Here is a 14,832-nt window from a genome sequence, read left to right on the forward strand (position 1 = left end):
TTTCAGTATCCTGGGGCCATGTGATCCCCTTTTGTGACCTTCTGACAAGCAAAGTGAGTGGAGAAGCCAGATTCACTCAATAACCGTGTTACTAACTTAACAAGTACAGTGATTCACTTAACAATGGTGACAAGAAAGATCGTAAAATGGGGCATAATTTACTTGACAACTGCCTCACTTAGCAATCTAAATTTTGGTCTCAATTGTGGTTGTAGGCCGATGACTACCTGTATGTTTCTTGTAAATGGCATAAACTCACCTGCTTCTGAGCTTGTGCCAATTACAGTCTTTAGTTCAACTTGCCTCCATTTTTATGGAGAAAAACGATGTGAAAGACACAGTATTATTATTTTATTTCACAGTTTTTATATACAACTCAAGGCAGCAAACATACTAATACTCCTGCCTCCTTTTTTCCCCCAACAACAGCAGTTTGTCCCATAGTCACCCAGCAATTCTTATGCATAAGGGAGGCCTAGGATTCATAGTCTCTTGGTTTTGGGCCAGCACCTTCACCGTTACACCAAACTGGGTTTACATATAGGAATGGTGCCTTGAACTCCTGCTTGATTAGCGTAACACAAATGTTAACAAATACAATGACTTAAATAAGTAGAATGCTACTATTCTTTTCTCATGCACAGAACATGCATGTATTTATAAATAGCCCACAATGCTGGTTCTAATGACATGGGTTGACTGGAATCCCTTGTTTTCCTTTCTGTATTTAGATTGAATTAATAGACAGAGTGGATGATATCTATCGCAATACCTCGTGGGACAACGCCCACTTCAATGGCTATGGCGTACAGATAGAGCAGGTATTAAAATACCTCCTGGAAGGAATGTGAACACTTGCTGTATACCAGTGTATTCAATTCAGTATTTTATTGAATAATTTAATTGTAAATCGTGATACATGCAAAACATGTGATGAATTATGATGATCCTGAAGGTTATAGTTCTTTTTTGTTCTCCTTCCCCTTTTTCTTTCTAATAGAAATGCAGATAGAGGAAGTAGCCAGGTAGTAACATAACTCAAGAAGAAGAGAGGCAGCAACAGGCATTATTAGTGAGAAAAATCTTTCTTGGTTTATACTTTTTAAAAACCATTGGTGCTTCTACTTACTTTAAAAACATATTCAGAAAACTTTCTTTAACTTGAACTTTACATGTTAAATTATTAAAGAAAAGCATTCGTTATTAAAAAATACAGCATAAACAATAAGAGACTATGATTAAATGAATTTATATACCGTGTATACTTGAGTATAAGCCGAATTTTTCAGCCCCCTTTTTGGGCTGAAAAATTCCACTTCGGCTTATACTCCAGTCAACAAAAAAACTTACCGAGGACTTGTGCGCGGCCGAGGCTTTGGTGCTTCCGGGATCGCGCGCACCTCTCCCAAGCCACCGCCGTCCGAGACCTGCCGAAGTTTGGGGAGGTTTGGGGAGGTGCGCGTGCACCTCCCCAAACCTCCCCAAACGTCGGCAGGTCTCCGTTCCTCCTGCCGACATTTGGGGAGGTTTGGGCGCCTCCCCAAACCTCCCCAAACGTCGGCAGGTCTCCGTTCCTCCTGCCGACGTTTGGGGAGGTTTGGGCGCCTCCCCAAACCTCCCCAGGTCTCCGTTCCTCCGCGCAGACCTGCCGACGTTTGGGGAGGTTTGGGCGCCTCCCCAAACCTCCCCAAACGTCGGCAGGTCTCCGTTCCTCCTGCCGACGTTTGGGGAGGTTTGGGCGCCTCCCCAAACCTCCCCAGGTCTCCGTTCCTCCGCGCAGACCTGCCGACGTTTGGGGAGGTTTGGGCGCCTCCCCAAACCTCCCCAAACCTCGGCAGGTCTCCGTTCCTCCGCGCAGACCTGCCGACGTTTGGGGAGGTTTGGGCGCCTCCCCAAACCTCCCCAAACGTCGCGCAGACCTGCCGACGTTTGGGGAGGCGCCCAAACCTCCCCAAACGTCGGCAGGTCTGCGCGGAGGAACGGAGACCTGGGGAGGTTTGGGGAGGCGCCCAAACCTCCCCAAACGTCGGCAGGTCTGCGCGGAGGAACGGAGACCTGGGGAGGTTTGGGGAGGCGCCCAAACCTCCCCAAACGTCGGCAGGAGGAACGGAGACCTGCCGACGTTTGGGGAGGTTTGGGGAGGCGCCCAAACCTCCCCAAACGTCGGCAGGTCTGCGCGGAGGAATGGAGACCTGCCGACGTTTGGGGAGGTTTGGGGAGGTGCGCGCGCACCTCCCCAAACCTCCCCAAACTTCGGCAGGTCTCCGGACGGCGGCGGCTTGGGAGAGGTGCGCGCGATCCTGGAAGCACCGAAGCCTCGGCCGCGCGCAAGTCCTCGGTAAGCTCCGGGCGGTCACTTGCTTCGCGTCTCCTGAGGGAAGGGGGGGCGACTGGAGCGGGCGTGTTTCCTCGCCTGCTGGGCGCCGCGATTTGCCCGGGGAACGCGCGGGCCCCGAATGGCAGCGTGGAGCGAGGAAGCGGACAGCCAGGGCTTCCCCGAGAGCCGCGGCCACACAGGGTATTCCTGTGTATTCAGGCTTGCAAAATGGCGGATCGAGCCTCTGCTGGCGGCAGAGGCTTGCAGAGCGCGGATCCAGCCTCCGCCGGCGGCGGAGGCTTGCAGAACGGCGGATCGGCTTATACTCGAGTCAACAACTTTTCCCAGTTTTTGGGGGTGAAATTGGGGGTCTCGGCTTATAGTCGAGTTGGCTTATACTCAAGTATATACGGTAAGTCCCATTGCAGCATCACTTACTATCCTACAATAAATTAGAAAAATTAAAATTAGAGCTTTTCCTGTGAAGAGAGCATTCTGTCTCTGCTGTAATATCTCCCCCAAATTCGCCAATTTTTGTTCTATCATATTTTTTCGAATCTTCATATTTAGTAGAGACAAAGCCCCATGAGAGGATATTACAACAGATCTGGTGAGCTGGGAGTATTTCAGTCAGAAAAAAATTGATTACAGCAGTAGCCACGAAGGGAAAACTCATTGGAGTTGTCTTGCATGCTAACCCATCCCTCTCCCAGCAGCAAATCTTGCTTAAATTAAGAAACTCTAACCAGAAAAAAGTGTCCTTCAGGCGCTCTTTTTTATATGGTACACTGTTCTAATTTTGTTAGAGTTTTAATTTTGGAACTCTCTTTTTGTTGATGGCGCTGACTATCTTTGTGTGAAGTAAAGAATGCATATGCCTCAGTGAATTATGCTGTTTCATAATAAACATCTGCATTAAATATATTTATTTTTTTGTCAGTAAAGATAGTAAAGAGCAAACAGCTGTGTTACTGATCCATTTTTTTCATTGCCAAGAGAAGTCCTGACAAGATGGTCAATATTTGATATGTAAAAACAATTGTTTCCCATATAAGATAATAAAAGTAGCTTATGCCAGATTATTTTCTTACCACTGTTGGTCCAATAATGTTTTCTCTTCAGAATCAGTCTTATTGGATATATAGTTGCAACTTTTGTTCAAAAAGTATTTATTTACCAAATTCTAGAGATTTAGGTTAAGCTACTGAAATTTAAAAGCTTGATAATGCGCTTGCTGTGCTGAAGGATTTGTTTGGATCTGATTATTTCACTCAAACAAAAATATGTTTTCTTTCACCAGGTAAATCACTTTAGAAAGTTTCTGTTTGAGTGATAGTTTGCCTGGGCGGGGGGGGGGAATTTGTGTAACAATTCTAAGTATATGAATGGCTATGAGCCTTTGCTAATGAGTAATGTTATTTTCTCTTCATTAAAAAAAACTGAAGCATTATTTTGAACCCTTTTTCTGGTTTTACAAAATTTCTAAATATTTTCTTTCTGTTTAATAAAGATTATTGTTCATAGTGAGCCAGAAAATTTACCTCCTAAACAAAAACACTACAATATGGCAAAAAGTCAGCCTGATGAAGAGAAAGATGCCTGGGAAGTCAAGCAGCTGCTAGAGGTAGGTAGGTGTGTGTGTGTGTGTGTGTGTGTGTGTGTGTGTGCGCGTGCACATGCATTTTAAATAATAAAATTAGGTATAAATAATTTTTTTCTTGACTCACTTAAGTTTCAGGTGATCTCCAAATTATTGAGTCACTTAAGTTTCAGGTGATCTCCAAATTAAAACATACCATGTTTCCCCAAAAAGAAAACCTGTCCTGAAAATAATCCCTAGCTTGATTTTTTTTACGCATAGACCTAATATAAGCCTATCCCCAAAATATGCCCTAGTTTTGGGGTGAGGTACACACGTAAAATGGGTCCGGATTATCTTAGGGAGCACCTGCTGCCAGCATCAATTTCCCATCATCCTGTGCGCTCCCATAGGGAGGGCCTCCTTAGGGTGCCGCTGGTCAGTGAGTGCCGGCGGGTGATCCCCAGGGGAAGGGCGTTTTCTGTGGGTGCGCCTGCCCTATGGAATGATCTGCCTGTGGATCTCCGGACTGCCCCCGACCTTCGTTCGTTTCGCCGGGACCTAAAAACCTGGTTATTTGATTTATCTGGCCTGAACTGAGGGGTTTTAAATTTTAATTTTTTTAACTTTTTGGGCTATTAATTGTTATTTAATTTTATTTTAACTCTATTTTAACTTATATTGTTTTTTAACTTTGCCCTGTAAACCGCCCTGAGTCCTTCGGGAATAGGGCGGTATATAAAACTAATTAAATAAAAATAAATAAAATAAAATCAAGCTAGGGGTGGGGGGGGAGGTGGAGCTATCCCACACACCCTGTACCTGCTTACCTTAGGACCACTGCAGTCAGTCTCCCCTCGCCCCGACACCTGTCGCATTGTTGCCTTGAGTTCTTCTGCGGCTTCTTGCGGCCGCACCCCACATGGTACATCGCGCCAGTGCTGCCACTCACGGCAGGAGGCCGCGTGGCTCGTTGCACCAATCATAGCATGTTGATGCAGCATGCTTTATCAAGTATATCTTAACTATTTTTCAATCCTCATTATGCAGAAATGCTATTATAGGGTGTTTACTTACTTTCTGGAATGCTTCACTATGCAGTCATGAGTAATTTATGACAGAAAAACAATCTCGGGCAAAATATTTTCTTGGGCAAGGAAAATGGAAAAGTGAAGCGTTATTTGATGATGCTAGAAGTGGAATCTCTTATTTATTGATCTTCTTTCCTAATTTATTGACTAAGCATCTCTAAAGTACAAAGTGTTTGCTTTATTTGTCTCCCAAAGCAATTCAGTTATGACATAGCTGAAAAGGCAGCTACAGTGTGCCTTGCTCATCTGTTTACATACCAAGATTTTGATATGGGTACTCTCGGACTAGCTTATGTGGCATCTCAAAAACCAAACAGCCATGGTGGCATATGTCCAAAAGGTAAATCTCTTTCTACTTTGAATTTGGTGTTTTTTTTTCTAGGAAATGAATTTAAATGTCAGAAGAAGAAAAAAAGGATCTACTGTAGGCAGTTAAGATGAGCTAGTGACTTACAGCAGAGGTCTCCGATCCTTTTTGACCAGGAGGAACATTTGAAATGTTGAGGCTGTGTTCTGGCACTTGCACAAAAGGCCTGCTTGGAGGTGGGCTTTCTTGTTTACAGAGTGGCTGTCCTGGGAAACATAAACTCATCTCGAAGCATTGCTTTTATTAGAATGGTACTGCTACCTCAATTTCTTATTGTCCCTGCTTAATTTTTTCCGGGAAGATATGCACATGTCCAAACATGCAGTAGATTACATTTTCATTTTTCAGGCTTATGGGCCGATAGGCATTTACTGAAAAAGCTAGTAATTTATTTTGTAGAAATAACTTAGTGCAAGTTCAGGCAGGACAGAAACATGGTAGGTGTCAAAGACTTCCTGTAAAAGTCTCAAAGCTGAAGAAAAACTTGAACTTTCCCGCAAATCTAGTTTCTTTAGATTTAAATTTATATTAAGCATTAACTCCTAAAACACAGCCAACAAAGAGTGGCCTGTTTGTACTCTTTGTTCCCTTCCCTAGTGAGATAGCATAATTGAGAGAAGCACCAGTGAAAGAGAATTGTCAAAATATGTTCCTAAGATTGTGAATCCTTCTGCATGTATCCAGCAGTATCGAATGACTCTTAACTTGATATTTTTATCTTCTCTTTCCTAGCTTATTCTAATTCGGTACCAGGAAAAGCTGTTTATCTTAACAGTGGCTTAACCAGCACAAAGAACTATGGCAAAACAATCCTTACAAAGGTATTGCAAATAAATTATGGATACCATTTTAAGGAAATCAATAATGTTGCTTTTGGGGGGCTAATTGTCTAATGACTCTTTGTTGTTGAAGATGATTTTTCCTACCAGCCATGTTGACTGAGCTGCTAAACACATTGTGGTAATGTTGAGTATTATTTAAAATTATTGGATTGTTCAGTATTATATTTCATGAAAAAGTGTAGGCATTCCTGATTGTAAGAAATAGGAAAGCAATGAATTTGGTTAAGTGCGGAAGTTGGGCATTGTTCCAGTCAGTAATTCGTAACACCTATTTTGGCAGAAATAACAGCTTCCAAACGTTTCCAGTAGCCAGTTAAGTTTATTCTTGCTTCTGAAACTGTTTCTCACTCTTTGACCTCAGAAGTATTCTTAAGTCTTCTTGCATGCTAACCTCCTCGAATACCTTCAGAGTTGATTTGGTTGATTGTGTTTTCAATTATTGTCCTGTTGAGATATCCATCCTCTTTCCAACTTTACTTTCTTTACTCACTGGAAAAGTGTCCAAACTTCTGCATTTGCTATATTCATTGTTTTATTACTTTCAACTTATAAAGAATTTTATGTAAATAGTATGCATTCAGATTTGCAGAAAGATAGCACTTAGCGATATACACCTCTTTGCAGTGCTTTACAGCCCTCTCTAAGCAGTTTACAAAGTCAGCATATGGCCCCCCCAACAATCTGGGTTCTCATATTACCGACCTCAGAAAGGTGGAAGGCTGAATCAACCTTGAGCCGGTGAGACTCGAACTGCTGACAGCCAGCAATCAGCAGAAGATGTTGTGTTTAGCTTTATACCTTGTAGAAGTTGTGTCAGCTTCTGTTCACTTAGGCATTTATTGAATCATACAAGCATGTGTGCCTAAAATTTTGCAAACAACTGTATAGTAACAGAAATCTTTGGAGCATTGTTGGTCCTACTGTCAGAAGTCGAAGTCACCTAACTGAACAGAATTATAATGAAGTCTTGTCTTCTAACGCAAGGTAATATATGTCATAGTTCAGGACTGCACTGTGGTGTTTTTGGTGCTCTCTGAGTTTGGTTGTTTGCTTGCAGATGTTTCATTACCCAAGTAAGTCCCATCATCAGTGCGAGTGGGAGTGGGGTTTGCTTCCTATTTCTATATAGTAGCTTGCCCTGCCGTTTTGGTGGAGTGTGGTTTTCTCCTTAGTAGTTCCTTGATTCTGTTTGACTGATGTTAATTCTTATTTATCTGGGAGTTGGCTGCTGAAAAATATGTTTTTGAATGATGTATAAACATGGGTTACTTTTTGGGTCTATTGGTGGTTGATTAATCTGAATGCCAAGTTTCCAAGAATTCCCTAGCATTTTTGGATTTAGGATGGGGCGATCCTGGTGCTCAGTGGTTAAGACACTGTGCTTGTCGGCTGGAAAGCTAGCAGCCCAAGTTTGTGACCCAAGCTCTGATGGAGTGAGCCTCCCATTCCTCGCCCCAACTCATGTCAACCTAGCAGTTCAAAAGCATGCAAATTCAAATAGATAAATAGGTACCACTTTGGTGGAAAGGTAACAGCGCTCCGTGATGTCATGCTGGCCACATGACTGCAGAAATATTTTCAGACAGCACCGTCTCAATGGCCTTGAAGCAGAGATGAGCGCTGCCCCTGTTGGCAACAACTAGCTGAGTAAAGTCCACAGGGACTCAGTTCAATTTACCTTTTGATCTAGGATGCCTGCAGTTTCCCAGTCAAAATTATGTTTGAATCTCTCCACGTCTTCTGGCTGATAGTTGGTTTTCATAGATGTACTCTGTTAGTCTTCTGCCTATTTGTCCTGCATAGTGGCTATTATGGAGGACTTTATTGACCTACAAAGATGCCAGATTGTTATAATAATCTGTTGGTTGTTTATGAGATGTCGCCATGTTTTTTTCATAGCTTGTGTCAGTTGTGCTGCAGTGAGTTGAGTGGTCTGGCACTTTTTGATAAAGTTGCATAGGTATCCATTTTATTGGAAGATATTGTATAGGTGGTCTGTTTCTTTTTTTTTCTGATGTTCAGGATTGCTGCAGTGTACTTCTGTACTTTTCTGAATAATGTTCTTACACAGCTCCTCTTGTGGGAGGTTGGATTGTTACTTCATAAATGGAGTACTTGGTTAGTGTGGGTTGTTTAGACTTGCATTTCTAATTTGCTGCCATTTCCTTTGCTGATGAGGATATCCAGGAAGTCTAGTGTGTTGTTGTTTATTTCCCTTGTGAATTGTACTCATTTGAAGATGCCATTCATTGTTACATGTATCTTCTCTAGTACAATTTTATTATGAGAAATAAATGTGGGAGTGAGTAGGTAATGAGGCTAATGATTCCGGATATTTCCATAATAGCGTCTTCTATTTTTTGGTCTTTAGCTCTCTGGAGGCACCGTAATGAGGAGTTGATAGATTATTCGCTACCCTCTGTAAGATGTACAAGATTTTGTAGGGTTTTTTGGCTATGCTGTACGTTGGCCTCTTTAGTAATGATACAGTTGGATGAAGAGGTAGGCTGGGCTTGTGTATTTTGAGGTCTCCACAAAAGCATGGCAGACAAAGGTACACAGTTTTTCATCTGCCACTGTTTTTTTTTAATGATTTGACCTTTATTGGTTAGGTCATTGAGGGTCCTCTTAATCAGGTTGTTCAGTTTATGTTATTAGGTTGATGTTTACTGGAATGTAGAATTTTTGGCCTCAACTACGGTAATTTTTTGGCATTTTGTACGTATAATCTTCTGTCCATTATAATCATAATGGACAGACATAACCATGTTAGGAACTTTGTCTGCTGAGAAGATGGTACTGGTTTGGTCCTTTAGATTTTTAAGGTTTTTATGTCTTCTGCTTGAGTTGGTTCTGCTTTTTGTTGTACTGGTCTGTGGTATAATTGTTTGGCTTAAGTTTTTTTTTCCCCCGGATCTGTGTGGTGAGTTCTGTATTTCGTATGCTGCTTCTAAGGCTGCAGAGAATTCTAACTGATTAGCATTGTCCATGTTATAGTTGACACTTTTCTGGAAGATGTTGTGTATACTGCAGTATACAGTGGGCAGCTGGACGTATTCAGATACCTCTTTGCTTCTGGGGTTTAGCTGCAACAGTTTGGTTTTTGGAGTCCTTGGTGCTCTCTGAGCTTGGTTTTGCTTGCAGACATTTCATTACCCAACTAGATAACATGATTTTGTTTTCATTTAACAGGAAGCTGACTTAGTTACTACTCATGAGCTGGGACACAATTTTGGGGCAGAGCACGACCCTGATAGCATGCTGGAATGTGCTCCCACTGAAGATCAAGGAGGAAAATACGTTATGTACCCTATTGCTGTGAGCGGGGACCATGAAAACAACAAGGTATTTTTTTTTAATCTCCATGTTGTTCCATGTATAAATAGCGTTCCTTTATTTATTTATTTATTTATTTTATTAGATTTATATACCGCCCTTTCCCGAAGGACTCAGGGCGGTGGAATGATCTTTTAATTTTTATATTTCAGTTTAATTTAACCTTTGCAAATATTACAGTGTTTCATTGCATTTTTTAAAAAAATACCGACTAGTTTGAGGAAAGGTATGAAAAGAAAGAAAAGAAGAGAAAATGTAAAATCAGGAATGAAGCATGAGAAGTCAAGATGGAGGCTAGAAATACCCACACTGTGTTCTGAACTGTGGCAAGAGATCCTGAGTTAATGGATTTTATTGATTGCATAATGGGGGGGGCTGACGGGGGCCTCGGGTGGGTGAATTCTATACCAAAGTTTGCAACTCACCACATTTGCAAATGACAGCATTTTACAGCTATTATTTTCCCCACTCTCCTACAATCTTTTTAGATGTTTTCGAACTGCAGTAAAGCATCCATTCTTCAGACCATACAGGCCAAGGCCCCAGAATGCTTCAAAGAACGGTCCAACAAAGTATGTGGCAATTCCAGAGTGGACGAAGGGGAGGAATGTGACCCGGGCCTCTTGAATCTTCAGAACGATCTTTGCTGCACCTCTGACTGCAAGCTAAAGCCGAACGCAAAATGCAGGTGAGACAGTAGCGAAGTAAATAAAATTAAAAAATTGGCTACAGAAGGAACAAAACTGAAGGGGGTGTGAGTGTGTCACTTGGAGTTTTTGTTTTCCTATATTAAAGTAAACAAAAAGGGTATTGTGTATCCAATATTTTTTTATTAATGATTGATGGTTTGGTAATAATACCTAATGTGCTTTGTATAGCTTTGTAATTCAAAAAGACTAGCTAAGTATGTACTTCATGTGGCTTATGTCACCGTTGTAACACAAGGTACAATGGGTAGCACAGCAATAGATAGACATCTTCTGAAACAATTTTAACACCTAGAACACAGGATATAGAATGTTACAAACTTTATTATACTAATTATTATACCCATTTCTGTTCTGACTCTGGATGATGAACGTAAGATTAAAATCAACAATCAACAAAAACAAATCTCCATCATTATGACAATACAGGGTAGCATGCAAGGACAATCTGACACAACCCACACAACCGCAATCACATTAAAAAAAAAGCGCGTCATTGACAAGCTCACTCTGCCTCCAGGCTCCACATACAAAGGAGCTTCCCGGCTTCGAGGACTGATGAAACACCAGCAGGGTGAGGGTGATCTTGTGGGGGAGGAGGAGGAGGATCCAGCACTGTAACCCAGAAGACTTGCTTCTGGGCTCTGGCAAATGGCCCTGGCTAATAAAGGGGGACCGGGGCATGGCCGTCCTGCTGGAACTACTGGATCTGGCAGAAACCATTAAGAGAAAGGTCCCTTGCTTGAAGGGCATTCTAAGTGATAATCAGCACTTTGAATTCCACCAGCTCACGGTGGCGTAACATAGGCACACTGCGATACATTTGTAGAACTGCATTGCGGACCAGCAACAGCATCTGAGTACTCTTTTAAGGGTAACCCCATATAGAGCGCATTGCAGTTATTCATTCAAGTAATCAAGGCTTGAGTCATTGTAAATAATACTTCCCAACCTAGGAAAGGGTACAATTGGCACACAAGGCCAATCTGCAGATGGTCTCCTGGCCATGGCTGTCAGTTCTTCAAACAGGAGTTGCGACTCCAGAAAAAACTCCCCTATTATGTGCACCAATTCTTTGTGTCGCAGTAGAACCCCATTGAGAAAATCTGAATCTCGTGGGAGGGGGCTTAAAATGGGTGAGTTGAAACCCGTTCTTCCCCATCTAGACTTGCATAGCCTCCAGGCACTGAGGAAGCACCTCAACAGCGCCACTTATTGGCCCTAGGGTAGACATCTATAGCTGAGTGTCAGCAACTACTTAGACCACCTAATGTCATGCCAGTGAATAATGTTGCCCGTTGGCTTCATCTAAAAATGGTAAGTAGGAAAAGGTGATGAACAGAACTCTGAAAGGGGCCATGGGAAAGGTTGGAGACAGGATGAAAATTATCTAAAACAGTTTCTGTAAAAAAACAAAAAAAAGTACAGATTTTTTTTTAAAGTATACAACCTTTATGGCATTTTTTTTCTTTGCTATTTCTTGGAGCTTATCAATTTAGATATTTTATTATTTCTGCCAATCTGCTTAGTGACCGAAACAGCCCCTGCTGTAAAAGATGCCAATTTGAAAGTGCCGATAAGAAGTGCCAGGAAGCTATCAATGCAACTTGCAAAGGGGAATCCTATTGCACAGGTGAGTCCTTTGTTTTTCTGTCTTTTGTCCTAAACTATTTTTGTTTTTAATTTCAATTTTTCAGTAGTACACCCTGCATGTTTTGTTTTGGAAAGACAGTTATATTGTTTAAGATAATTAATAGTTTTATTAATAAATTACGAATGTTGTATTCCAAGACAAATGTGCTTCCAAAAGAGAAATTGACTGAAAAAGATACACCCAGAGTTACCTTGATGGTAAGATGGACAGCCAATAAATTTTTATAAATAAACAAATAAATAAATAAATGTGCTTATGTGCTACTTCTTTCTCCTTGCCAGGGTTTTGAACTGAGCATCCTACCCAACGCTAAATTTGAGCTTGTAATCTTTTACTCCTCAAAAAAATCCTGAGATAAACTGTAATTCAAGGTTCTGGTAATTAATTACCTACAAAGAGCTTCATGTTATGAAGCCTGATGATCTGTATCTTAAATATAATCCTAAATCTCAAAAAAAAAACCCACCCCAAGATACATACAAAAAATTAAAGCATATTTTCAGGCTAATTTTCTTACTTATTTGTAAAATGTACAGGTTGTCCCAATTAGAATACTCAGTAAAAATGCAATAAAACACCCACAAACAGAAAATCTAAATTCTAGAAAAAAACAAACATTTAGTAAAACTAGAACATTACCAAGAGGTCTATCGCTTCTTGTAACCAAGGCCTGGGGATGGCGCCCATTTTTAAGGGCTAGTTTAAATAAGGCCTTGGTGAGGGCTGTATAGATCTCAGGAAATGCTATTTCGCAGGGCAGGTGCCACGATAGAGAATACTCACTTCCTGGCTCTTACCAGGTGTCATTGTGCAATTAATGGGACTGGGAGCATGCCAACTTTGTTAAGACCCTGTGGGACGGATATCAGTTGTAAGGGTTTGGATACAGATAATCAGGCTTCACACCATGAAGGGCTTTATAGGTAATTACCAGTACCTTGAAGCTGGAAATCTACTGGCAACCATTGCAGCTCATGGAGCAAAAATGTCATGCAGGCAGGCCATGCCGTGCCCACAACCGCCTATGCTGCTACATTCTAGACCAGCTGCAGCTTCCAAGTGGCTTTCGGGGAAGTGTAGTGTGCACTGCTGTAGTCATAAGGTAGCCAACGCACGAGTGAATGGGAGAGGAAGTGTTCCAGTGGTTCTCCTTTTTCTTTGGATGGGTGCAGTTAATGTTGACAAAGGGGGGTGGGATTGAGCCAGAGATGCCTCTTATGTAGGACGCCTCAGACCTTTTGTCCCTCTTGTTAAATGTCTACATGAAGCCACTAGGTGTGGTCATCTCTTGGTTTGAGGTCCAGTATCATCAGTATGTTTCCTTCTGTTACAGGATTTGGGGTTTTAAAGAGGGATATTGAGCAATGCGGACTGCTTAGGCATGGATATAATTGCAGCTAATCCATTTGTAGATTCACGAAAACATTGATTAACTTTCTGGAACGAAAGCAGCTTTTTTGTTCTGATAAATGATTTAAGAGCAAACAGTCTACTAATCCCCTCAGATCCTTCATCTCATTCTCTGATGTTACCGATTTAAAAGAGTTTCACCAAAATCAAATGTAGAGAGGAAAGGAGAAAATGCTAATCATGAGGTGTGTTTGCTCTATACCAGTGATGGCGAACCTTTTAGAGACCGAGTGCCCAAACTGCAACCCACCCCACTTATTTATCGTCGGGGACCAGGTGGGCATGGCCCACTGGGTGAGCGTGGCCATTGGATGAGCATGGCTGCAGTGGTCATGGCAGACGGTGGGCGGGTGTTGCTGGGGTGGGCATGGCCACCTCAATGTTGCTCGTGGGGAGGGATGCCTGTGGGGGCCTGGCAGGGTTGGGAGAGATCCAGAGGGTCTCTGGCAGGTGGGAGGGTGGGCAGGAGGCTCGTCTTGCGGGGTGAGGCAGGGCAGGGGTGCCATTGCCGCAGGGCAAGGTGAGGCAGGGGCCGGGGCGGCTGCTGCCTGACACCATCAGCCCACACACACCATGAGCGCATGGGGGCCAACAGTGTCCATCAGCAGCCCCTCGACTGGTGCACTCGGGTTCTGCAGCCCGCTGTGAATACTGGGCCAGCCCTCTAGCAGCAGGGAGAGGAGGGAAGTTCATGATGCAGACTGCCAGACGTGCCTGCTCCATCCCATCTGTTTTTGCTTGCGGTTGGAGAGCAGGTTGCTGCTGGTCATCTCATTGGCCCTTGCTCATCTTGCCCTTGGCCCGCATGTGGAGCCTGTTCCCTTCACACACACGACGCACCTTAGCCCCGCCTCAGGCTCCCACCGCCAGCAGCTTGTGCAGGTCCATTAGGCTACCACCGCTGCCTGGAGCACTTGGTCCGCCCAGCACAAAGAGGTGAAATGGCCAGCTAGCAAACTCGAATAGACGTGATAGAACACGCCCACGCCCGGCAAGCCAAAGGCCACCCCAAGCGGGGAAAGCCAAATCTCCATCAGCACCATGGCTCCCCAGTCCTAGCTAGGCTTGCTTGCCTCCCCCCAACTCTGCTGGGCCTGGGTGACCATGATGCCGATGGGGATCCGGCTTTTCCTGCTAAGGGTGGCCTTTGGCCTGCTGACCCTGGGCATGCTCTACCACCTCTACGTGGGGCTTCCTAGCTGACCGCTTAACCTCCTTTGTGCTGGGCGGGCCTGTAGCTCTGGGCGGCAGCCTAGTGGACCTGCGCGAGTGGCTGGCGGCCACGGTAGGTACTGAAGTGTGCAAGGGGAATGTGCTCCATCCACGGGCCAAAGGCAAGACCCTCGAGGGGGCTGAGATGACCAGTGGTGACCAGCTCTCCAACCAAAAAGCCATTTCAGTGTTGCTAAGGATGGAAGAAGGTAAGTACTACAGTACTTCCAACTCACACGGATTACAATAATCCTAAATGGAAAGATTAAAATGGTCTCACAATCAAGAGTTCTTCTCTTTTAAGCTGATCTGTTCAG

General features: G+C 43.2%; 1 protein-coding gene across 3 annotated transcripts in view; it reads left to right on the top strand.

Moving 5' to 3' along the window:
- The window catches only part of ADAM17 (ADAM metallopeptidase domain 17), a 44,487-nt gene that overhangs the window by 9,601 nt on the left and 20,054 nt on the right, over window positions 1-14,832 (top strand). For 2 of the 3 annotated variants that reach the window (XM_081313795.1, XM_081313796.1), the window contains exons 7-13: window positions 732-821; window positions 3,828-3,941; window positions 5,183-5,327; window positions 6,087-6,175; window positions 9,389-9,541; window positions 10,021-10,220; window positions 11,769-11,872. In XM_081313795.1, the coding sequence (XP_081169921.1) occupies window positions 732-821; window positions 3,828-3,941; window positions 5,183-5,327; window positions 6,087-6,175; window positions 9,389-9,541; window positions 10,021-10,220; window positions 11,769-11,872 (895 nt within the window). Of the gene's footprint in view, window positions 1-731; window positions 822-998; window positions 1,073-3,827; window positions 3,942-5,182; window positions 5,328-6,086; window positions 6,176-9,388; window positions 9,542-10,020; window positions 10,221-11,768; window positions 11,873-14,832 lie in introns of those variants that run through there. The other variant, XM_081313797.1, reaches the window with a different exon arrangement.

The sequence above is a fragment of the Vipera berus genome (assembly GCF_964194415.1).
Source record: "Vipera berus genome assembly, chromosome: 1".
In the NCBI taxonomy this organism is placed as follows: Eukaryota; Metazoa; Chordata; class Lepidosauria; order Squamata; family Viperidae; genus Vipera; species Vipera berus.